The sequence below is a fragment of the Orbicella faveolata genome, unplaced genomic scaffold, assembly GCF_042242905.1.
Source record: "Orbicella faveolata isolate gen_17 unplaced genomic scaffold, um_ofav_v1 contig_25, whole genome shotgun sequence".
Classification (NCBI taxonomy): Eukaryota; Metazoa; Cnidaria; class Anthozoa; order Scleractinia; family Merulinidae; genus Orbicella; species Orbicella faveolata.
The window spans coordinates 28193969-28217536 of record NW_028301553.1 but is presented as its reverse complement, the minus strand read 5'-3'; the positions used below and the strand labels follow the sequence as shown (position 1 = coordinate 28217536).

Below are 23568 nucleotides of genomic sequence, written 5' to 3'. Positions count from 1 at the left end.
GAGAGAAAAACTTCAACCTTCTGATCGATACAATAAATTAGTTGTTGTTTTTGTTATATTGTACTTTGACACATTCGTGTTGTGTTGTATTCTAATACTTAAGATTCATTTCACGACAGAACTTAACGGAGCTCAATCACGGTATTTTGAGTTATTTTGGCTCCGTACAAAATTACCTTTAAATGGCAGGAAACCTGAAAATAACAGTTTAATAAGATAGAACAACACCAGAGAGATAATGATGAACCATAAAGGAACAAGGATGGCTAAGGATGGAGAAGATTGACACGGATTACAAACGACGAATTTGAAAAATTGAGGCTAAACTTTTCAACATGCGCAAACCGTGACTGAGCTCCTTTAAACTCTCAAATACACAGCAATTCTGTCACTGACAGAGAAACAGTAAATCTTGTTGGTGAAGACGGGCTGGAATATGTAAACAACTCCAATTTGTTGACTCCATTGTTACCCAGTCTAGCTAGTCCTCTAAAAACAGCTAGCACTGTGTATCAGTGACGCGGTCTGGCTGTATACTTGCTCTCAATGAAGGACTTATAACACTGTTTGGCACAACATCCTCCAATACTTTGTCCTACAAAGGCAACACAAGTCAATTGTATATAGGCGTTTATCAGCATTTGTTGCCTGCACATCTCTTAGCTATCTTTTCCTCTATTGGATCCTATTTTACTGCTATGGGAACTTGCACAATTTCGCGTCAAAAAAAAAATTCCAGTAATTTCCCTGAAGGAGTCCGACGTGAACATATTTGGCTCGAGATCAAGACTTGCAGACGGAACGTAGCGAGATCATTGTGTCCTGACAGAGAGCCACATATTTTCCCGTCTAGCCCCAATTTACTCTGTCAGTAAGTATTTTATCATACCGCCATTACCAGGCTTGATTTGGTTGCAAGTTGTGAAAATGTCTTTTATAGTTAGTGACTGCTCATAATTTGCATGTGCCGAATGAATTGTTGGCATAATTATACCGGGTTGGAGAACTTTTTCCAGACCGGCTTATGTTAACTCGTGCCCGGACCTACACAAGTCAGTTCGCATTACGTTTGTCTTTAGGATCACACGAGGGGGGTCATATGTTGCTCTGATGAAAATAATCATATGCAATGAATGAAACTACAGCAGCAAATCAAACAATCAAACCAGAAAGCAATAAGTCCGTCCCAGAGGGGGGGGGGGGGGGGGGTACTCCCAGAAAAATTGGGTGGGGGTGTGCGGCCCGCTTCTTAAAACCCTTACCCTATTTATGACCAAAATCTGCCATTTTCCCTAACCTATTAATGACCTGACCAAAACTTCGATATCCTATTTATGACCGTTGTGGCTGGCTCAGTTGCATTTAACATAATTTATGAAGGCTTTTGTTGATGGTCTTGTTGATAATGATAAAAAGGTAGCTTCTTCTAAAAAACATACCCAGTTCAAGACTAGAGTGTAAGAACCATACCCTATTTATGACCAAAATGGCCAAAATCGATACCCTATTTATGACAAAAACGGCTGAAAAACCATACCCTTTAGGGCTGCACATACCTATATAACCCATTTAAGGGAGTACCCTCTCCCGCTGAGAAGTCAGTCAGTTAGTCAGTCAGTCGGTCCGTCCATCAGTGAGCCAGTCAGATGGTTATTCAGACTGTCCGTCAGTCCATCCATCTGTCTGTGAGTGAGTCAGTCAGTTAGTCACACCGTAAGTCTGTCAGTCAGTCAGACAGACAGTCGGTCAGTCAGTCAGTCAGTCAATCAATCAATAAAGGAACTCACATTGTTAGTTCGCTTCATGCTCTCAACACACACTTCATATAATGCCTCTACTTGATAATAGTGTGCAGCAGAGAGTAAACCAGGCAGGAGACTGGATCCTAGATCACATGATCCAATGTGAAGAAATTCCAGCAGTGCTTCAAACACATCACTATCAAATTGCTTAACAATAATAACCTGGAAAAAAAAACAACAACAAAATAGAGGTGAGAAAATTACTTCATGACAGGTGTGGAATAATAACTGTGGAACTACATGTTGCTATGGTGGAACTTGAATAAAGGGACTGGATTAAGATTCTAACTCAGGGGGGACTCCCATCCAAAAAGGCCAGGGGTGCTCCTAGTACCTTTTAGGGGTTAAAATTGAAGCGGGTTTGGTACCTTTAGGGTATTTCAGGCTCAGAAGGTCCACAGCAGAAGCTTTTGCAGTACCTTTTAGGGTATTGAGCCAAAAAAATATAACAGGAGATAATGTTCTTTACCTATTAGGGGTGAAAAAAACTTTCAAGCCATGCCCACAAACCAGGATCTTGGTACCTCTTAGGGGATCTTTTCAAAATTTCCCGACGAGTACCCCTGTCCTTTTTATATTCATCTGTTTAAAACACAATTAACGTCACATTTTAAGTATTCATCAACACAAAAAATTTTTACATTCCCAGTTTAATGTTATTCTTTACTTTGCTTTGTACACATGTTTGAAGTCTTTTTGCTCCAAAACAGTTACACTACAGAATGCAGGGCCACTTGAATACATTATGTACGTCTTATTAAATCACAAAAGTGCCTATTGTCTTATGCTTTATTACACATGTAAATAAGGTGGTCCACAGTTGCCCAGCATTCTGTAGTTGCTTTTTTCCCTCTAATAAGACTAGTGTTATGTGTTCTGTAATTCACCCACCCTCTTTCTTTTAAGGCCACCAAAAGAAATAACTGTAAATAATAGCACTCTTACAACACTCCAGAACCAAGACATTTGCTCTGTACCTCTGGACACTGTAACTGTGACAATGCCACAGAATTCTCATGCTCCTTCTTGTTTTCAAGATCTGTGACTGATTCTAATGTCACGCTCTCGTCATGAGCACCATCGCTCTCACTCCTACTCCGCCGTATCTTCTCAAGGTTCACCTTGCCGCTGCGCAGCCCTGTGTGTATCACAGGACTGGTGCGAGTCCAAGAGATTGTGCGTTTAAACACAGGCACTGCAGCTGCGGCTGTTGTTGATGAGCTGTTCTTGCTCACTGGTAAATGTGCATAAACATGACCAAGATCTTGCGAGAACAAGTTGTGAAACACTCTGTTGAGGAGACAATGCAACAAATGGTGAAACAGTCATTTTGATGGTCCTTGTGAATCTGCTTCCCTACGCTGGGTACCGGAGATTTTTTTCCTCACTCATACAGTGGGATGCTTCCTCTTACAGTTGTATGTCCAGAAATGCATGCAGTAACAAAATTGGTAGATTTGATGAGACTTTGTCAAACTGAATGAATGTTCGTTTTTGCCAAATTAGTCAACTTTTTTGGGGCCCTTCTATTAGAGTCATCTCTATTCACACATATTATTTTGTCAAAAAGCTTAGCAAAATTTTGTCAGATTTGTCATTTTCACCAATTTCGGTATTTTCGACAAATTTGTCAACTTTTTGGGGCCCTTCTGTTAGAGTCATCTCAATTCACGCATATTATTTTGTCAACAAGCTTGGCAAAATTTTGTCAGATTTGTCACTTTCACCAATTTCATTATTTTCGACAAATTCGTCAACTTTTTGGGGCCCTTCTATTAGAGCCACCTCTATTCACACATATTATTTTGTCAACAGGCTTGGCGAAATTTTGTCAGATTTGTCACTTTCACCAATTTCGTTATTTTCGACAAATTGGTCAACTTTTTGGGGTCCTGCTATTTCAGTCATGTCTATTCACTTGTATTATTTTGTCAACAGGCTTGGCGAAATTTCATCAGATTTTATCACTTTTGACAAAATTCCCACAAATAGACAAATGTTATCAAATCCATCAATATCGTCAGCAAAATTTCATCAAATATGCCATTTTCATTACTGCATGCATTTATGGACAAATCTTCATGCTTCAGGTCACCCAAGCCAACACGTTTGGAAACCATACGTGAAAAGCCTCTGGCACTAATATTGATCTAAGGTGTTTTTGCATTGTTCCAACACTGAAGCAATATTCCAGCAAATATCACACTTGTCCTTAAAAAGAATTCATATTTAGTACTGGAGGTTGAGGGGATAAATATAAGGACCCAGTTTTCGTCAGGATGCATTGCGTGCTGTGTGCATTGGAAAACAACAGAAACTTCACTATCGTGTAAACTAAAACATTGACAGACATGCAAAAAGAACAGTGGTCAATATTATTATTTACTTGCTCTTAGCTGACATCGTGGACTTGACTCCAATGAAACTCTTTGGATCAGTGTCTCCTAAGAGTAGACGAAGCTCAACATAAATAATGATCGTGACAGAGTTAAGAAGATTCAGCTATGAGTAAATGACTCACAATCCCGAATAAGAGGAGGCGAAAGTAGGACAGCAATGTAGCCTCCTACATAGATCAGCTCTTTGGGCTCGTCACACAATCTTCTCTGGGGATGAAGATTGCATGATGAGCCCAAGGAGCGTGTGCGTAGGAGGCTAACAGCAAAGTGGCTTGGATTTTATTCTTGCCTCGCTTTTTGTGGGTTGACTTTGCTCTTGGTTCTCGCATTACTGCAGTTTTCCTCCCTCCACAAAAACTAACAAAAACCAACATCTCCAAATTCCAATTCAACCAGGATAGAACACCTGTATGAAAACCAGCTAAGGCTGATGTGGATTCCTTTCTAAATAGCGCAATTTATTATTTAATATTTATTTAAAGGTAAAGTGCGTGTCGGGTCAAGTGTCTTCTTCTTCTTCTTCTTCCTGGGCGACTCACCTCCTTCAATTTGCTAGAGCAAAACATTACTCCACAAGGTGCAACCAACAAAGCAAATGTCTCACCAACTAGGAATGCTACCAGGTCTTCTCTATCTAGCCCTGCCATGCCGAGAGAGCTAAAATCCCTAGACACGTGGCTAACTGTCATGTGACTGTCATGAAATGCACTTGGTGAAGCTGAGCTTTGAGAAATTTTTCTACCCTCGGTAGAATGTGAACTCCTTGCAACTGACTTGAGAAGCCCTTCCATTATAAGTGTCCGTGTGCGAGCCTGCATGAACAACAGAAATCAACGTTTTATCATCAACATCATCATTATCCTCATCATCAGTGCAATTTACTTAATTTACTTAATGGACCAGGGGCATCTCCACACTGTCTTATCCTTTTATCTTTCAGAATCAACAATGGGACAAAACCCTGTTGTATGACTGTTCAAACGAAACCTATTGTGCATAGTTTTCTTGTGGTTATAACTGTTTCTTATGCTGTGCATGGTGGTTCAGACTTTTCAGTCTGTTGATGAAACCCTAGTGTGTGACCATTCAAATGTAAGATATTGAGCAGTACTTTCATGTGGTACTGTTTATAAAGTGGTTCCAACATTTAAGTCCATGGAGTGAAACCCTTAAGTGTGCGACCATTAAAATGAAAGCTATTGAGAAGTACTGCAGAATAAATACATAACTGTTTATTTTCTGCTTGTTTATCACGATGCTACAATATTTTTTTTTCTTCATAGCATGAAAAAATACTGGGGAAAAGAGATACAATTCATACCAACCATGATATAATATATGCCTTTCACAAATGATAGAAGGATGATCGTAAAAATTGAATACAAAAAAGTCATTAGTTACTTTGTTATGACATCACTTATCATTATTGTTCCAACAGTTGCATCTGTTACACTCACATGTAATTTTGCAAAGTTAGGAGACCGGTGGCAGGCTCGTTCACCTTGAATCAACTTTCTAAGAATCCAGTCTCTAAACTCATCATTCTAAAATAACAAAGTATTAAACCCTCTTAGAAATAATTGTTAGTCAATAAAGTACATATGCACAATTAGTGTGATTTGTCAAAATAAAATAAGTCAGTAAATTCACACCATAAATTATCAAATTTTATTTTCCGAGGAAAAACAGAAAAAAATGTATCTTCCGACATCAATAGCGATAAATATAATGATTATTTATAATAATAATAATATAATAATCATAAACCAACATTTGTAAATTCCACTTGCTACATATGTATTACTGCTGAAACATTTGGATAATTTGCAGACCATTTTGACTGATGCTACAGTTGACTCCCGAAAACTCAAATCTTCAAGGGAAATTGTAAAAGGTTAGAGTTATAAACTGTACAGGTTTTTTCACATGGCTGCTTTAAAATAAATTTAATGTTTTGGACTACAGTACACTGTAGAGACTGTGAAAATCTTCTATTTTCAGGAAAATGTACCTTCTCAAAGATGTGCCTCTCATGCAGAGGTGGATCATACGACAGCACATTATCCCTTGAAACCACAGACACCTGCAAAAATAAGGACCTAATGACTTAGATGGTACCACTAGAAATTATTTGTTTGTTGATATTTGGCTCAAACAATGTTATTTAGAATCCATTGTAAGTTTGAGTCCTGAAATCTTGGATAAAATGAATGCAGAATAAAGATATTTAAGTAAGCCCTCACTGTGTATAGGTTGGGATTGTTCTCGACATCAACTTGCACAATGATGAAACTATGGAGAAAGTTTGATTTGATGCAGTCAGGAACAAACTTGGTTTTTGTAGCTTCCATGAAAACTACACAAACAATATCATTGCCAATGTGTCTCTTTCTTTGAAGCTGCAAGAAAAACAAAATTATTAGGCAATCATAGCTGGTAACTAATAATATTAAAGTATATACTTGTAATTGTAGTGTTAAGCATAATTATAATTACCAGATGAAAGTGCTGCTTGAAAGTTCTTATTAATAATTGAATGGTTACACACTAGGGTTTCATCCACAGACTTAAAAGTTAGAACTACCTTGTACAGCATAATAACCAATACCACATGAAAGTGCTGCTCAATAGCTTTCATTTGATTGGTCACACACTAGGGTTTTATCCAGAGGCTTAAAAATTATTAACAAGTTAGAATAAAGTGTACCACATCAAAACACCACTCAAGTCTTTCACTTGCATGTTTTTTTACTTCATGTTACTAACTTACCTCATGTTACTAACAATACTTACAACAGCAATATCTTCTTACAATATTAATGCTACTTACAATACTAACATTACTTACAATACTAGCATTACTTTTTTTCCGGAACATTTCATACCAAATAAACTCAAACCTCCCGTAAGTGACCACCCAAAATGCCAAGCTCGGGTGATCACCTACAGGAGGTGGTCGCTTACGAGAGCTTACTGAATACACCATATTGGGTCAAAATGTGGCCTCATTAGCATAATTATGGTAGCTGCAGAGACTTACCCCATGTTTTAAATGTTACATACAGGTGAAAGGTCATTTTAGAGAAAAAATCAATTGGTACTTGAACTTCCCATGTGAGAAATTTCCCCCTCTTGAACTATCCAGGAATATAATAATGTTATAATGTACAACACCTTATCCAATTTTCACTCTGTTATGTGTCAAATGGTCACTTACTGGGGGTTAAAAACAAAGGAGAATTTCAAACTTAGAAGTGGTCGCAGTCACTTAAGAGAGGTGGTCGCTTTACAAGAGGTTCCAAATATAGTCACGTGACTTGGTAACTTTTGGTATTTTGGAAAAACTCCAGGGTTGCTTTGGAGAGGTGGTTGCATCTGGAGGTTTGACTGTACAATGTTCATTAACTAACTTGGTTACACACACATGATCAACAGATTAACAATATTCTCTTTACTACCACTTTATTAAGTTACATTATATTGTCTCTTACCTTCTGAGAGTCAAACTCTTCAAATGGTAGAAGTGTTGATACGTGGAACATAATCTCATTGTTATTAAACTTGGTAAACACAGAGTATTTTCCAGTTAGGTCATTATTGCCATCCAGGCCTGCACGGTATTTGTCAAAACCTCTCAGTCGGATCCTTTGACCCAATAGATCAAGGAAATCATCAAATGCTTTGCTGTGAGTCTCATTACCAAATAGTTCTTCTTCAGTTTGTTGATCCTCCTTCATGTAAACCACACCAAATTTGTAGGCTTGCTTGTTGAATGCCTGCAAAATTTGTAAAGAAAGAGATTTTCCTCAAATTTACATTAGACCCTTACCTGTTAAAAAAAGATGTATACATGTACATGTATGACAAGTTGGAGAAGGGGTAGCCTCATGCTTAGTGTGCTAGACTCTGGATCAAATGGTCTGGGTTCAAGCCCTTATTGGGAACACTGTGTTGTGTTTTTGGGTAAGACACTTTACTCTCAAAGTGTCTCTCTCTGCCCAGGTGCACAAATAGGTATCAGCGAATTTAATGCCATGGGTAACCCTGCCATGGACTAGTATCCTATTCAGGGGGCTGGGGCGTAGAAATATTCCTAGCGGCTTTATGCTACTGGAGGTACATGTAAGCTTTGGCCTGATGGCCACTTGGCTCATATGCAGTCTTTATCTTTTACATGTATAAAAGTAATAAAAATAACTAAAGGTAAGGGCCAAATTCATTGACCCTGGCCACCGACTTAGGTCATAATGTTGCGTTCCAATGGACATTGTCTCTAAGACAGTCTCCACTCTCACAGTGCCCCTCTTCAACCACCAGCCAAATGTTCAGACATCATGTAATTAAATGCTAATAGAAGTAGCATGCAATAGGCTAGTATATGATCAAGAGGGACATCCAAGAGGGTGCTAAAGGATCTTTTTGTGATTCGTGAATGGCCTTATCTTTTTTCACCAAAATAAGAAATGGCTGGTTAAACATGTCATAAATCAGGATTCTGTTCTGTGATTTTCCAAATTTTAATTTTCTGTAAATTGAGAAATAAATGTTAAATTCATCATAGAACATTATTTCCACAACATCTTCTGTCTTGCTCGATACCCACTATAGTACGTGTTAAACATTCTGTAACCACGAAAGGCCAATTTGATCCTTTGGGGTTAGTGTTTAGTAACACAGGGTTTTCTTTCTGCTGCATGCAAATATGGGAGAGGAGCTGGGAATGGCAAAGATGTTGAACAAAGCTGCACTTTTGACATAATTTTCAACAACCTTGTGGATTATAAAAGGATCCTTCTACTTTCCAAGAAATGTGCTCTAGGCCCGGGAGAGACTGCAATATATCTAAAGGATGAGATTGCCCATCGGAAATTTTGAAAAGTATCCCTAAGAGGTACGAATTCTAAAGCAACACATTATCTGACACTGACTTTTTTGGCTCAACACCCTTAAAGGTCCGGCAAAAGCTCCTGCTGTGGACCCTTTGAGGCTGAACACCCTGAGAGGTATTAAACCCCCTTTTTAACCCCTAAAAGGTACGAAGAGCACCTCCATCCTTTCTATATGGGATTCCCTCGTCCAAGTCTAGGTCCCCATTTAACAGATGTATATAAAGGGATGATTATTTAAAAAAAAATTTAAAAGCAAAAACTCACACTGTCCATCTTGAGAAGTTCTGCTGGTGCAGATGGAGCAGTAATGAGTTTCATAGTGGTCTTGATATCTGCTTGTTGGCTTAAAAACTGTATAACATCTTCTCGACTTGATAGACTACCATGGTGGTGAATCGAAGGCGAGAGCAGTCCAAATATAAGGTGATATGGAGAACGTACCATAATCCTACATGGAGAATTCACAATAATAATTATAATAATTTTCACATACTATACAAAGGCAATGAATATGTGAGAGATATGGTTCAACAGTTGGAGAGAACCAATACAATTCTCAGTCAACTTGCAGTCATTAGATTATGAGCTTAGGATTTCTATCATGTGATAGTTGATGAGGACGCAGCTCAAGTTAACAGTCATGCATAGAAATCAAGAGTGAATAATCTTATTGTTTTAATATAAATCTACCAGTCATTCAAAACTTTATCTAAATCCTTTTCACAGACACTTCGAAAACACAAAGAATGCTGCGGACGCCAGATCGTTAACAAGCGCACACCACTAGGCTACTCACTATCTGCAACAGAATAGATAGAAGTAGTATGCCCAATCAGTGAATGGCATTCATGATAGAACGCTAGTAGATTTATGCTAACTTAGTATTGTAATTGACAGTGGTGTAAGTAACCAGTATCATAAGTACCATGAGTATGTCATGTAATTAGCCATAAGTGGTATAGTGTATTGTTATTGGTGTAAGTATGTAGTATTGTAAGTAATGTATTTTATTGTACTGTTAAAAAAAATAAAATGTCAATTAAAAAAAAAAGATTTATGCTAACTACAATTATTAGATATGAACTTGATATCTTTTTAAAATTATAGCTGATGAGGCCAAAGGCTGAATCATCTTAAGATAATTTTGTTTGTTAAAATACATCAAACCTTTTTCAGTGGATAAAAAATTATTCCATGACAACTGAATTTTTAAACTTAATATTTTTTACAAAAAATAGGAAAATTTTACTCAATTGATAACAAGTTTAGTTGAACGTGTTTCACAAGTTTAGTTGAACGTGCGTTTCAGTGAACAAATGAGGTCAGATTTAATGTAAATAATACAGGAAACAAAAAAAGAATATTTATGCCCAAATAATTTATTCTATTAGTGAATTTTTCAAAGGTAATATGCTTTCCCGTGCTAAGTCATAAACTGGCAACATGGACATTTTGCCAAAATGGCTTGTTAACGTTATCGGCCAATGGCCATAGTTTGAACTTCGACAAGGCATTCAAATCCATTCAAATATTTCCATGAAGCCTTACAGCTGCTTAGATTAACAGAATAAAATACTCCATGCTAAGCATCCATAAGTAATAAGATATACATGTTGAGTGAAAGTTAGATCAAGGTTAATAACATTTTTGGTCTGCTGCATAATAAAAACATAGTAAAGGATAATATTTCATCAGTGGTTGATACTGATCAACAACCAAATATTGGCCATTACATTTAACCAAGCTTATAGAGTTACACAATATATCTTTCAATAAACAAGACCATTATTTTAAATTGGAAAGTGAAAAAGGAAAACACATGGTCTATATTTACATGAAAATATTATCATAGCTCTATTCTAAATATAGCCTTTGCAAGAAAAAAAAACCTGAAAACGTTCAACACAGGTATCTCTCATTTGGCTTTCCGACAAAAACTATTTGCTGGCAAAAGTTCACAATTCACATCTGGATCGATGAAATATTGCCAATTTGGAAAGGTCGACAAATTATAAAACATAACGTGAATGCAAATTCGTATTAAATTAAGCCGAGCAAAAAAAAAAAAAAAAAAAAATAGAAAATCATTATCTTTCAATACGTTTTCGGCACATGACAATATGAAATTTTAACTACTCACCTAAAATAACCTTTTGAATGCGGGCTTGCCTCGGGTCTGAACGTAATAAGCACGAAACCAATGTCCTCTTCCCTTGTACAGAAATTCCAGTGTTTCACTCCGTAAAAGAAGTGTCGATAGAAATCGTCGGGGGCTACTGAAGCCGCTGCATGGCCACTGATTCTAGTTGAACCAAGATCGCAGTAGCTTTTAAACCGATTCTCGTGACTTTTCGTGAAAGAATCCCTCTGCGGGCATTCCTTTTCGGTGCATTCGGAATAATATCCCCTCACTCGTTGAACATACTTCGGTTCGCTGCAAGCGCACACCCTGCTATAAAAGCTTGATTCGTCTTGAAAATCACTGACAACGCTCTCTTCCTCAAGCGCTGCTTTTAAAGTAAGGCTTCTCGCTTTGAAGCTTTTCAGTGCTTGTATCAGTGCATCATTTTGGGAACTCTCGAAATGCGTTTTGCAGTACAGTCGATGTTCAATGGAAACCCCGCACGAGTCCCATTTCTCGTCCAATGTGGCCGAACACACAGAGCAAATAAAGCAATGTCGATGACAAAACAGTGGCTCAGAATTAAATCCAAAAGCGTTTGACGAAGGATTATGATTTATCGCGGATCGTAAACTCACCACCTCTCCAGGCGATTCCAAACTGGATTTACAAACGATGCAAATTCCCGCCATTAATCACACCGCCATAAGCCTGCGACTAAGTCTATTTAGCCTCTGCTGTCTCTCCTAACCGAAGAGCAAACAACTGGAAACACTTCACGCAGCAAATGTAAGCTAAGGATCTTTTAAAAACGTTCAACCAATTAACTCTTCTTTAAAAGCCATTAGTGACATTAGCCCAACATACCTGCTCTGATCTCCCCTCGAGAAAACTGGGTCTTCCAGCCATTAAATTAGGCCACACTAATTTGTTTCTCTTTAGGCTAGCAGCTTAGCTCATAAAATAATCATGAGAAGTATTGTTTTCGTTTTCAGCTGCACATCTGTGGCGCTCAAACAGTCGGGGGCCATTATTGACAGGTAACGACACATTTCTCAGACGCTGTTGACAGGCGGTTGATGTGAATAACATTGTTTACAGAAGTCACGGTATTCTTCTGGTCATTCTGTGCCACGTATAACATCTATTCATTTGCTGTGGCACTTCTGGACAATCCAGCTTCTTCTCCATTATGTAAAATTGGTAAATCGAGAAGAAACCACGGTGAGAAAAGCGAACATTTCAGCAGATGTCTGTAAACTCACCTCGACTTCCTCGACTTCCTCCACAAAAACAATGAGCCAGCGAATATCAGACCAGTGGTATCCCGCAAGACGTTTGCAAAGGTACATGGGTAGTTTAGTTCCAAGATGGCGGACAGTAACACAGATGAGGTGAGGGGACAGTTTAAGTTTTGTTCTCTCTGCCGATTGAATCACGACCAAGGAAGAAAACACATTTATTCACGAAAACATAAATCCTTGCTTGGAAAGACTCTGATGAAATTTGGAAAAAAGGTTTGAGACTTGTTATCGTTGCATTGCTTGATTTGTTGTGTTTTGTATTAAAAAATAAGCTTAAGGTGGCTTACTACAGTTTTGTTGGATGATAGCAGCCCATCTTCTTACTCGTTTGAAAAATGTTCTAAGATGTTTTTCCTATCTCTGTTTACTGTTTGTCTTTTACCATTCTATGTGAAACTTGAACAATTTTATACGTCAACAAATGGCCAAAATGAACGACCGAGTAACTGAGGAGAGACTGGGCAGTAATACGTTAAATGACATTTTCCTCAAAATCTACTCATACGACCCCACCTCAAAATTACAGGAATTAGAAAGTGGCTCTGATCAAAAATTAAGGCAAAGTAAAATAAAAATCTGTAAGACAGATTTTCGCGAACTAAGAAAATGTGAAATCAAAAATAGCTCAAAATCTGTCATACAGATTTTTTTAAAATTTTGGCTCTAAATGTGATTCACCCCACAAATCAACTGTGAAAATTTCAGCCTGGGTTGTGTGGTAGGTTTTTGAGCAATCCTCAGTCAAAGACTGGCTTTTACAACCTTGGACGGGAATTGAATCGCACATGCCTGTTATTTAAGTGCATGCTCATGTGATGCCATGTATCAGGAGCGAGAAAACAGGAGTAAATTAGAGCTCTTTTACTGGTTGTTTATCTACCTTTTTTGTCATATTTTATTGGCCCTAGGTTTTTTGAAGCTATTGTTACATATACCAAAGTGAATTAACGTCTTTCATGTGCTGAAGTGGTTTTTGGTTACTTAATTGTGTCATTTTTGCACATTTGGCTAATACTGACGTCTGGCAGATAATCACAGCGCAAGCTACTGAGTCTCGGAAAAACTGTAGTAAGCCACCTTAAGCTAAGCATAATTTGAATTTCCTTGATCAGGTTGACGAGGCAAGAAAGTTTCTAAGGAAACCTTCTGTAGAGGATGGTGAGCTAGAACCAGGATCAAGATTCTGGTGTCATTTCTGCACTGAGAATGTTAACAAACATGTGACCGATAGAGATGTCACCATCAAGTATGGTGGAGTTTTTGAGCATTTTGCAAGGTGAATAGCTTCAAAGCACAGCAATATTTCAGTAAAGCTCCATCCTTAATTTTTAACTATAGGATTCAGACCTTTGCCCAGGGTTCATCTCTCTCACACCCCGACTTCAGTGAGGCCAAAGTAAAAAACTCTAAATCTGAGAGATCACCAATTTTCCTTCTTAAACCCTGAAGAAAATTGTTCAAAGTGGAACTCCACCAATTCAGCCACAAATATACTTCAAATGTCCAAAAACAATTTCCCAAAATAGGTCAAAAATTATATATGTGTGAGAAAACATACTTTATGCACTGTCCTTGGAGACACAGATTCAGCCTGTATCCAGTAGACTCCCAGATAATCTGTTGAAGTTGACATAGATGCACTCTGCCTTGGTAATGCATCTTGGCAATGAGTAAAGTTTCACGTTTGCGAAGTTTGCGTACAGCTTCCATACATGAGTTTGGACTTCACAGGTTTAAAAGTCTTAATATTTAATTGCTCCTTAAGTTACATGCTTGTCATGATTATTTCCAGTGAGAGTCACAGAAAGAATCTCCACCAGTACTGGTGGGAAAATGGAGCTGATAAAAACCTGAAAAGCAAGTTTCTGGTTGACAAGGAAAGATTTAGCAGGTTTGTACAATTCACAAGGCTGTATTTAATTCTCTTTGTAAGGTACTGTATTATTAACACTGAGAATCAGAATGGCCAGGAACACCAAGGGGATATCACTTTGAAATCTTTTGATTTGAAAACACTAATAATATTTCTAATTGGTAAGTAGTATTTCATGTCTTAATTTCGGCACACATTACAATGTACAATGTATACAATGGTGACTACAATGTGCAATTTCTGTAGTGAAACAGCAAACATGATCCATATTATTATACAGGTATTACAAATATACATGTTTGATACTTGTTATGACATATCGCCTTCGTTTGTCTCAAATTTGAAAACTAAATATGAGGCTTTCTAGCAATTAAAGTTAAATTTTTCAATGGGTGTCACCTGTATACGCCTGAAACTTCTTGTATAAAGAGAACTTCTGTTCATATTAAGAATATGTGAATAAAACAGCTTTATAATTGTAAGGTTTGAGATTTTGCTACGGCTTTCTGGGTGTGAAAACTTTTCGGGACCTTCAAGAAACGGGCCCCAGGGCAATGAAAATTAGGCCATCATACTTCCATAAAATGCCATCAACAACAGAGCTCCTTTAAAAGAATAGACAGTTGAGGCCATAATCATTCCAGTAACGAAAACCATACAGAGAAATAGAGTTGAATTTTTTGTTTCTTTGATATTATGTGAAGAGAAAAATATAAGAAATTTCTGTTCTCCTTAGCTATAAAGAAGAGGTTGATAAAAAACTAAAGGAATTTGAAACTCAAATGGAAGAGAAAAGACAGAAGGTAAAGTGTAAGAGAACAAGTTAATAATCTGTTTTGTTTGAAGATGTCACAGGATACAATGTACATGAGATTGTATTTTGTTTCTTGATGGTTTTACTGTGGTGTTATCTTAATATATGTTTTTTTCCAATAACTGACTGAATTCTTGCACCTTCATTGGTCAAGTGTTATGGTTGACAAAAGTGTAGCTCATGAAAATGGCATGCCGTGTAACACATGATGCAGTAGAAAGTCTTTTCAGTACCAGCTGTAACATGCAACTTGTTAATGTATATATCACTAAATTGATTCATGACAAGTCAAGCATAGTTTTCTTTTTCAAAATGATTTTAGAACAATCCAGTCTTTGTAAAGGAATGGTCATTGGAGTAAATTTATGTGTCACTTACTTATCGTCTTCGAATGATTGTTTGCAAAATAATGCTATTTAATATAAATTTGTGAAAGAAAATAAAGTAATTATTTGACCATGCCTTTCCATGGCTACAGGTACTTCCAGCTGTTGTGAGTTATGAACAACATTTAATATATTATGCTCTATTATAGCATTATTCCTATGTTCTATATATGGGTTATTGACCAAGTGTGAGGTCAAGATGGCTGGATATTGGCCAAGTTCTTTTTTTGCATGTTTATGGACCAAGATGGAGTCGAGGTCCATAAACTTGCAAAAAAAGAATGAGGCCAATATCGAGCCATCTTGTATTGTGGTGGCTTCTAGCCTCAACTTAAAACTGTCTATATCCATTCCACTGAATAAGCTTGGTCAATAAAGGATTTATTATATGGCTTTCGGGAAATTTTTCTTCCGGGAAAGTGGGTAGTCCCGAGCAGGCAAGATAGCTCCATCTTGCCTGCTCAGGTAGCCAATCACAGTGCAGGATTTGATTCATCTTGCCCACTCACGGAGCTAGCCATATAATGAGAGAGTGTGAACCATGGAAAAAAGTGGTTGATTTGTTGAATATTATTTTTTTGTTTTCCTGTGAAGCAAATTTCTCAGATCAAACATAAAGAAGCTCTCCAAGCTCATGCAAGTCAACAGGTCTGTTATGTTCATCCTCTTGAAGCGGGGTAAACTGATTGTATCCTCATGTTATAAAATATCTCATGTAACTCTAGGTTATAATAAACTACTAAATACATATATAAATATTCTGTTCGAATATAGATAGATACTCGTTGACTTCTACTTTAGTTTCATGCATGAAACTTGCAATCATCAGACTGCTTCAAGTGTGAAACTCGAGTAACTGTCAACTAGTTTCTATCCTAATTCGTATTTCGCTCTGTGTGTATTTGTATAGAGCACTCCTGATTTCTTTGTTTAAATATTCTGTTCAGTAATAGTAAAGTGAACTACTGTAAATGGTTTGAACCCATGGCATGAGTTGTTCATTCAGTGTGATCTTCTGGGTAAGGGTGGTTCTGAAAAGAACTTTTATCGGTAACTGATGTTTTGACAACCTGAGCAAAAGTCATCTTGAGAGTCAAGAGAAAAGTGTTTGTCAGTTTGTGTTGCAAGTCTGGTCCATTGAAACTGATTGGTCAGTTTTGTCATGATGGGACACCAGTTCTTTTGTCACCAACAAAAATCTTTTCAAAACTACTCTCACATGGATGATCACAATACATACCAAGACCTTATGCTAGCACAGTTTACAGGAATTATTAGTTGGTATCAGTGAATGTCTCCTGTCTATTGTGCTTTCTGTAAGTTTCTTCAGGTGGGCCAGTGGGTTTAAATTATGATACCTGCATGTTGGCTGCGAAGTACCAACAAAGGGTTTTAAGGGGATCTTAAATTTATTAAATTTACTATTATTGTTTGGGGTGACTTATGTGCTAAAAGATATTTGTGGGATACTCAATGGTGACATCATTATTTACCGGTAATAGCAGTAGCTAAAGGGTGCATGGATTTGGGTGAGTTTTAAAATGTGAAAACATTGAATTTTTCCTAATTTACCCAAATGAGTCTTTGACACACATTGTATTTTTGACTCATTGTTGAGCCAGAGATACACATAACAAGAAAATGACTTTTTACCCACAGTTTATGAAGGACTTTGACGTATACCCTTTCTCCCTGAGGATGCATAGGCCCTTAAGGAATTCTCTCCATCCCTTTAGCACTGTTCTTATCTGTTGCATTTCCCACTGGTTCATCGCACTACTCGCATTGGTTGTGATAGATGAGGTTCAATTTGTTTGGTTTTGACTAAATTACAACTTACTACAATCATCCATTAGAAACATCTCTTCCTGTTTTGTGTTTGGTTTCGTTATTGTTTCCTGAATATCTAACAACAGCCACCAGAGATTCAAGTCTTGCCAGAAGTTGTTTACAAGACGGTGCAAAATGAACAAGGAATTCTTCAGAATCCAACAGGATGGTTTGTATTTAACAATGAAGTTTTAAAACAAAAACTGGTGAATGTAGCATAATAGTTATCGTAATTATTACAATTGGCAATGAATATAAATGAACTTCTTGAATTAAGAATAACGTTCAGGGCAGGAAAAAAAAAACCAGGTCCATTTCCCAGGGGCAAGTAAAAGTTTGGTGGCCTGGTTGACCTGTAAGTGAAATTGGCCTTGGTACATGTAGTCTCGAATGAAAATGTCACCTTGATAAAAGATAACTTCCAGTCAGAAACTACTTCAAAACTTAAAACTGCAAGATGAGCAAAACAATGAGTTCAAAGCATTGATTAATAATTATTTAAAATCCAAGCATACTTTGTTCTCTTCCATCCTCCCGTCACCATATTCTACCATATTGGATGTTGAATTCTAATCAGGCAAGTAATATTCATGTGGGGGCAATTGAAAACTGAAATTCACTGGCCCACTGGGCAAGTGGATTTCAAAATTTTCACAGTCTAATTTTCCCTATACCTACAAATATGTCAAAATATTCTTAATCTAACATTGCAGTTATTGATATCAAGGACAGTATGATAAATTATTAGAGATAGGTTATTATTACTTTTCTTTTACTTGAATGTTGAAACACAGGCATGAAGGTCAAAGGGTTTGGGGTGGTGGAATTGTAAAATACAGGTAATTATTATCATTTTTATTGTACTATTTTTCTGCCAAAATTTCATATTTTTCAAAATATGGAATTCAAAACAAACAGCACCATATGAAAGCACAGCTCAATACCTTTCATTTAATTGATGTACTGCTCAATAGATTTCATTTGAATGATCACACACTGATGTTTCATCCACAGACATAAAAGTTACTGTAGAACTACCTTGCACAGCATAATAAATAGTACCGCAAGGAAGTACCGCTCAATAGCTTTCATTTGAATGGTCACACACTAGGATTTTATCCACAGACTTAAAAGAGAGCAATTCTTGTGAGACATATGTTCATGAATATGAGTACTCTTTGTTATTCACAAGATAGTCACTGGAGCAAGTCTTTTCCTGAATAAACATCAGCTTTAAATATGACATGATAATTATTTTGTTGATTTTAGACCAGGATCAACTCAGTGGTTTCCATGGGTTATGGATTCAATTGATGATGCCTCTAAAAGTGAGTTCACTGTTTGTGCAATTTAAATAATGATGAAAAGCTCTGGCCATGTATTTATAAGTACTTCAGACTACAGAGAACAAACCCCAAGAAGTGGTCATTAAAAAGCTTGTTTTTTGTCTTGTAGGTTCTACTTCCTCAAACGACGTCATACCAACACAATTCCAGACTGCTGAGGCATTTGGAGACAATCTTACTTGTATAGGAATCCCGGTATATGGCACACCTTTTATGTACTGAACATCAAAATGATTAAACTTCCTCACAGCGGTTATTTATTTCTATTTCCTTGTTAACAGCTGCATCATGCTGTATGGAAGATGGATTTAAAACTCTACATACCAGTAACTATTGCTATTAAGGCATGCTTGAAAATAACTAGATGTCATTTCCCTGCAGGAATCCTCCTTGGGTTACCATGAAGAGCTTGCACTCGTGACTTTCATAATTGAACAAACCCCACCAAGCATTGTGATCAAATCACAGCCCAACCCCCTGAGGGAGTAGTGACGAAAAAACATTGGGGAAAAAAAACAGAACCTAAACAAATGAGCATACAGCTTAAGAGGTTATGCAGTACATTTTAACATTAACAGCATAATTATCTTTACTTGAATTTTTTGTTTGTTTGTTTGTTTTTTATCGCAGGAGTTAAAGAAGGGAGAAGGAAATGTCCATACAGGTCAGATTGCTCATAAATAAGTTGGAAGCATTACCTTGTTTCTTGTCTCTTGTGCACTTTAGAATGATGTTTCTGCGCATTTGGTTAATGGTAATATTATATACATGTAGAACTCCAGAAGTTACCAGTTGGAATAATAAAACTACTGCACATTTCAGTGTAACAAGTCACTGTCATGTGTAGATGACTAGACTTGGTGCTGGCATTTTTTTTTGGAAAACGAAACGTACTCTTTCATTTTTATCCTTTTACCCTTTTGAAAACATTTCCATATGAAAAAGTCAGGGATGTTTGTCGGGAAATTTGGATTAAACCATTAAGGGAGTCCACTCTGGGCATGGCTTGATTGTTGTTGTTGTTGTTGTTTTTTACCATTTCTGTGTGCAACCTTAAAAGATACCTTGACCGCTAAAAATAGTGGCATTTCATCCTAAACACCCCAGGTGAGACCAAAAATCCATGATTTACACCCTCAAGCAAGACGTCATGCATCACCGGCCTTTTCACTTGGGAGGCCCCCTCCCCCGGGACTAATAACAGTTTGATGTACTGACTACACAAGGTCTTGATTTTTTTAGGTGCAACACCCCCCTGGTTGAGAAATGATGATGATGATGATGATAATGACGGTCAGGTATGTAAAGAGCTGAGAAGCACATGATGTTATGATAAAATGTTTGTTTCAAAATAGTGAAATGTTACATGATTGACATAGTGCAAAATGGTCACCAAACATCCTCACATGGAACTGCGAATACAAGAGGTGAGGAAATTATGGTAAAATCGGAGACTCGCCCAGACATTGAGACTCCTTTTTTCCAAAATCCGAGCCCGACACTAGACTCTTGAGACAGAACGATACGCTCAAAAGTTAGACTCCCTGACTCTTCACAAAGGATTCGGAGATTTTGAAATCAGGTCAAAAGTTTCCAAGACCCACAATTTTCCAGCTACCGTTCACCATCCCTGATGCAGTCTGTATACTTTGTAAGGGGTTTTGAATGGGTATATTAATACCACTCTGACTCAAGATTCCTTTTCTGCGAAGACAGAATGGTGTTGATCACCGGGATAATTAGGCTCGATTACCAGCCGCTGTTCGGGAAAGGAGCCCGCGCTCCTCCCCCTCTTCTCGGGGAGCAACGTAGACCGGACTCGAGAAAGCGGCGGAAATCGAGCCCACGGGATAATCTTTTTAAGATTTAGTGACCAAACAACTACATAATGTCTTTCATTTTAACACTAGTCTTCTCACTTGTAACCTGGGAGATAAGCGTATGTTATCACGAAAAATTCCTGCAATACATTTAACCTTGTTATAACATGCTATTTTGCAATGTAGACGAGCAGTGCAGCTTGTAATGATGTTATTGGCCCATCCTATGATGCCTTCAAAAAACATGGTATGTCATCGTTTGTGCAATAATGTGTACAGAGAGATAGAGATAATTTCGATTATATAACACAGAATCTTGTGTACTGTCTGTTAAAGTTCCTTCTGCTCAGTTACGTCAGCTCGTAAACTTATAATCCTGTTAAGCTGTACAAAACTCTCGGCGTTTGGTCTTGACCAAAAATTGTTGTAAGCAAGATGTTTTATTGTCACAGTGCCTCTCTCCACCCAAGTGCGAAAACTGAAACCAGCGAATTGAACATTTTTTTTTTTCTAGGAGGGAGGTTGGGTGGGGTGGGATCACCTTGTGAAGGATTAACATCTCTTACTGGTGAGAACAAGGACATTTTTAGTCGTTGCGTTGCGTTGCGTTGTTTTAGTCGCGCCCCTGAGACCGTAGATTTACCCCAGCTTGACGGGTCACTAGGTTTGAATGCCGACTTTACCTTCCAACATTTTGTCGGTGTTTATACCACGAAATTAATTATTAGCTGACAATGTTTCTTTCAGTTGAACGGATGAAGAAAGTAAACGCAAACAACAAAAATCCCAACAGAGTTGGTGCAAATTTTGACAGGAAAAAGGAAACGAGCGATGATTGGTGAGTTGCCTCATCGCCTTGTTAAATTTGTCATAGTAGGGGACTCCTCTGGGGCTGTTTTGTCAGCGCAGTAAAGATCGTCTCGTTCAAGAGCAGCGTCACGGTTTGCTCAACTTGAAAAGTTTAGCCTAAATTTTTTAAGTTCGTCTTTTGTAATCCGTGTTAATCTGCTCCATCCTTAACCACCCTCGTTCCTTTATGGTTTATTATTATCTCTTTGGTGTTGTTCTATTGAAGTAAGCTACCATTTTCCGGTTTCTTTCAATTTAAAGGTAATTTTGCACGTGGCCAAAATAAGTCAACATACCACGCTGAGCTACTTTTAGAGAGTAATAGTGTTCCTGATGTTTTATTGTTATTAATTTAAGCACACAGTGCTTTAATCTGATGCAGTCGTGGTTAGCTGGTCAGGAAAAATTACACTTGTGCGCCTGAAATTTAACTCTAGAGGTTTTTCTTAGATGGGCAGTGTGTACTAAGATGTGGAACAATTTTTGTGAAGGGTACATCTTAAGGAGAACACAACAACAGTTTATGCATTGTGCAACTTTTTCAGTGATTTCATGAACATTTTCAACAGCAAGGCAACTGGTTTTCATAGGCAGGCAAAACTTTCTGAAGTGAACTTCGTTGTAAGAAAAACTTTCCTCTAGACGGGCAAACCAGGCGGGCAAAATTGTCTTCACAGCCGGTCAATTTGCCCAGTGCCCGGCACTAATGAAAACTGTTTTTTAGTGGATCGTTAAGTCCATAAAACCTGATTCACACACAACGATATAACGACACTCGCCTAACGCCTCATGTGCCACTTTTTTGTTCTCACCGCATTTTGACGTCTTCTGCGATCTATGACTGACTAGACGCACGGCAACAAGGAATCTATTTGTTAAAATAGTAATGCTTCACCACCAAACTCTCAAACCGATAAAGAGTTTTACGCAATTGTTAAGAATTGTTATGTCATGTTTTTGCAGGCTTCCTTCTTTTGGCAGAGTGTGGAACCATGGCCCTCGCTGGCAATCCAGGTAAATAGGAATTTTTGTAACTGAATGATGGCAAGTTAAACTTTCATGTAATCGTTAGCTCTTTCCTTCTTTTTCAGACACGACTTCAGAGGAGAAAACAAGAAAGCCAAGAGGAAATAAAAATCTTCGTTAAATGGTTTCATAATAAATTTAGTTTGTCAAGACGATCTGTTTTCTTACTGCAGTAACCGGGGCCGGGTTGTTTCAAAACCGGTTAACGTTAACCCAGGATTAATAGTTAACCTATAAAAATGTTTTTCACTGCTTATGTTTTGTGTAGTTTGAGATTATTCGACCTCGAAACAGTAGGCCAAACAATGTAAACAGGAAACTCTTCCTCAAAGTTACAAAACTTAAATCAAAATTACCGCTATTCCTTTGAGCAACTAGGCCCAGGCCTTGCTGGGGTAAGCTGGGCATCTGCTGTACGGAAGTACATTGGCGTTATCTTGAATGGTGATATTCGTCTTCTCCTAACATAACCATGGCCTCTTCGGACCGAAATAATGCTAAAACTATTTGTTGCCCTGTACCAGACCAGAACAATGTTTACCTGAGGTGCCTTGGCAACCGTTTCCAGCAAAAGTAGAAGATATTTTCGGGAATGAAGCCAGCATTGAATTACCGAACATTTTAGTCCAAATATCGAACTAGCCAATATAATCGTGTGTTTCTCGAGCTACTATTTCCTTGTGCTGAGGCCACACCGTTTAAGAGGAACATACGGCTCTGGGGACGAGAGTGAAAGCCTTTCGGAGGAAAAAAAAAAATGCAACTTCTTACTTTCAATTGTTCACAACAATCCTCAAGTTGACAACACCTTAGCGAACAGACCTGCGGGTCTGCAAGTTATATTCGATTAAAAACAGAACCATGCATACACAATGAAGATAAAGAACATAAGACATAAGTCATAAGAAAATTTAAGATCTTACAAGGCAAAAGCTTAATCAACGTAGGAACGTGACTTGAGCCAGAATTTTGCTCGGGCCTGAATTGGGCTCGAGCCTCGAGCTACACTCGTGCAGCAGATTACACACATAGTTTTGTCGGCTCAGCTGACTTTGGTCGCGGAATCTAATATGCGCGGAAAGTCTCTTCCAGGGTGCTATACACGTGA

The 23568-nt window shown here is 37.8% G+C and overlaps 2 protein-coding genes across 4 annotated transcripts; one reads left to right on the top strand and one right to left on the bottom strand.

Annotated features, from left to right (window-relative positions):
• Positions 1 to 432: 432 nt before the first annotated feature.
• LOC110055317 (uncharacterized) lies at positions 433 to 12305 on the bottom strand. Of its 2 annotated transcripts, none has more exons than XM_020761697.2 (11): positions 11231 to 12305; positions 9355 to 9538; positions 7693 to 7977; positions 6445 to 6600; positions 6213 to 6284; positions 5659 to 5745; positions 4806 to 5013; positions 4189 to 4246; positions 2780 to 3092; positions 1788 to 1964; positions 433 to 595 (listed from the first exon to the last, which is right to left on the bottom strand). In XM_020761697.2, the coding sequence occupies exons 1-11, from the start codon at positions 11902 to 11904 to the stop codon at positions 500 to 502; spliced, it is 2310 nt and encodes a 769-aa protein (XP_020617356.2). In that variant the 5' UTR covers positions 11905 to 12305; the 3' UTR covers positions 433 to 499. The 2 variants fall into 2 exon arrangements, 1 of the variants encoding a protein (XP_020617356.2); XR_016208724.1 differs by lacking the exon at positions 433 to 595 and adding an exon at positions 2272 to 2384 and having other exon boundaries at positions 1839 to 1964.
• Positions 12306 to 12538: 233 nt separating this feature from the next.
• Positions 12539 to 22612, top strand: LOC110055320 (centrosomal AT-AC splicing factor-like). Of its 2 annotated transcripts, none has more exons than XM_089294555.1 (15): positions 12539 to 12606; positions 13629 to 13792; positions 14309 to 14407; positions 15126 to 15192; positions 16184 to 16237; positions 17506 to 17588; positions 18214 to 18258; positions 18689 to 18747; positions 18875 to 18960; positions 19396 to 19429; positions 20008 to 20063; positions 20772 to 20832; positions 21333 to 21423; positions 22398 to 22448; positions 22526 to 22612. In XM_089294555.1, the coding sequence occupies exons 1-15, from the start codon at positions 12583 to 12585 to the stop codon at positions 22566 to 22568; spliced, it is 1017 nt and encodes a 338-aa protein (XP_089150681.1). In that variant the 5' UTR covers positions 12539 to 12582; the 3' UTR covers positions 22569 to 22612. The 2 variants fall into 2 exon arrangements, with proteins under 2 accessions (XP_089150681.1, XP_020617360.2); XM_020761701.2 differs by having other exon boundaries at positions 12583 to 12729.
• Positions 22613 to 23568: the final 956 nt, after the last annotated feature.

Coding starts and splice junctions, on each gene's coding strand:
- LOC110055317 (XM_020761697.2), bottom strand. CDS start 11,904: ATGGCGGGAATTTGCATCGTTTGTAAATCCAGTTTGGAATCGCCTGGA. Junction 9,539..11,230: donor CATTCAAAAGGTTATTTTAG/GTGAGTAGTTAA, acceptor TTCTCCATGTAG/GATTATGGTACGTTCTCCAT. Junction 3,093..4,188: donor ACGATGTCAGCTAAGAGCAA/GTAAATAATAAT, acceptor TCTCCTCAACAG/AGTGTTTCACAACTTGTTCT.
- LOC110055320 (XM_020761701.2), top strand. CDS start 12,583: ATGGCGGACAGTAACACAGATGAGGTGAGGGGACAGTTTAAGTTTTGT. Junction 17,589..18,213: donor CTTCAGAATCCAACAGGATG/GTTTGTATTTAA, acceptor GTTGAAACACAG/GCATGAAGGTCAAAGGGTTT. Junction 21,424..22,397: donor AAGGAAACGAGCGATGATTG/GTGAGTTGCCTC, acceptor ATGTTTTTGCAG/GCTTCCTTCTTTTGGCAGAG.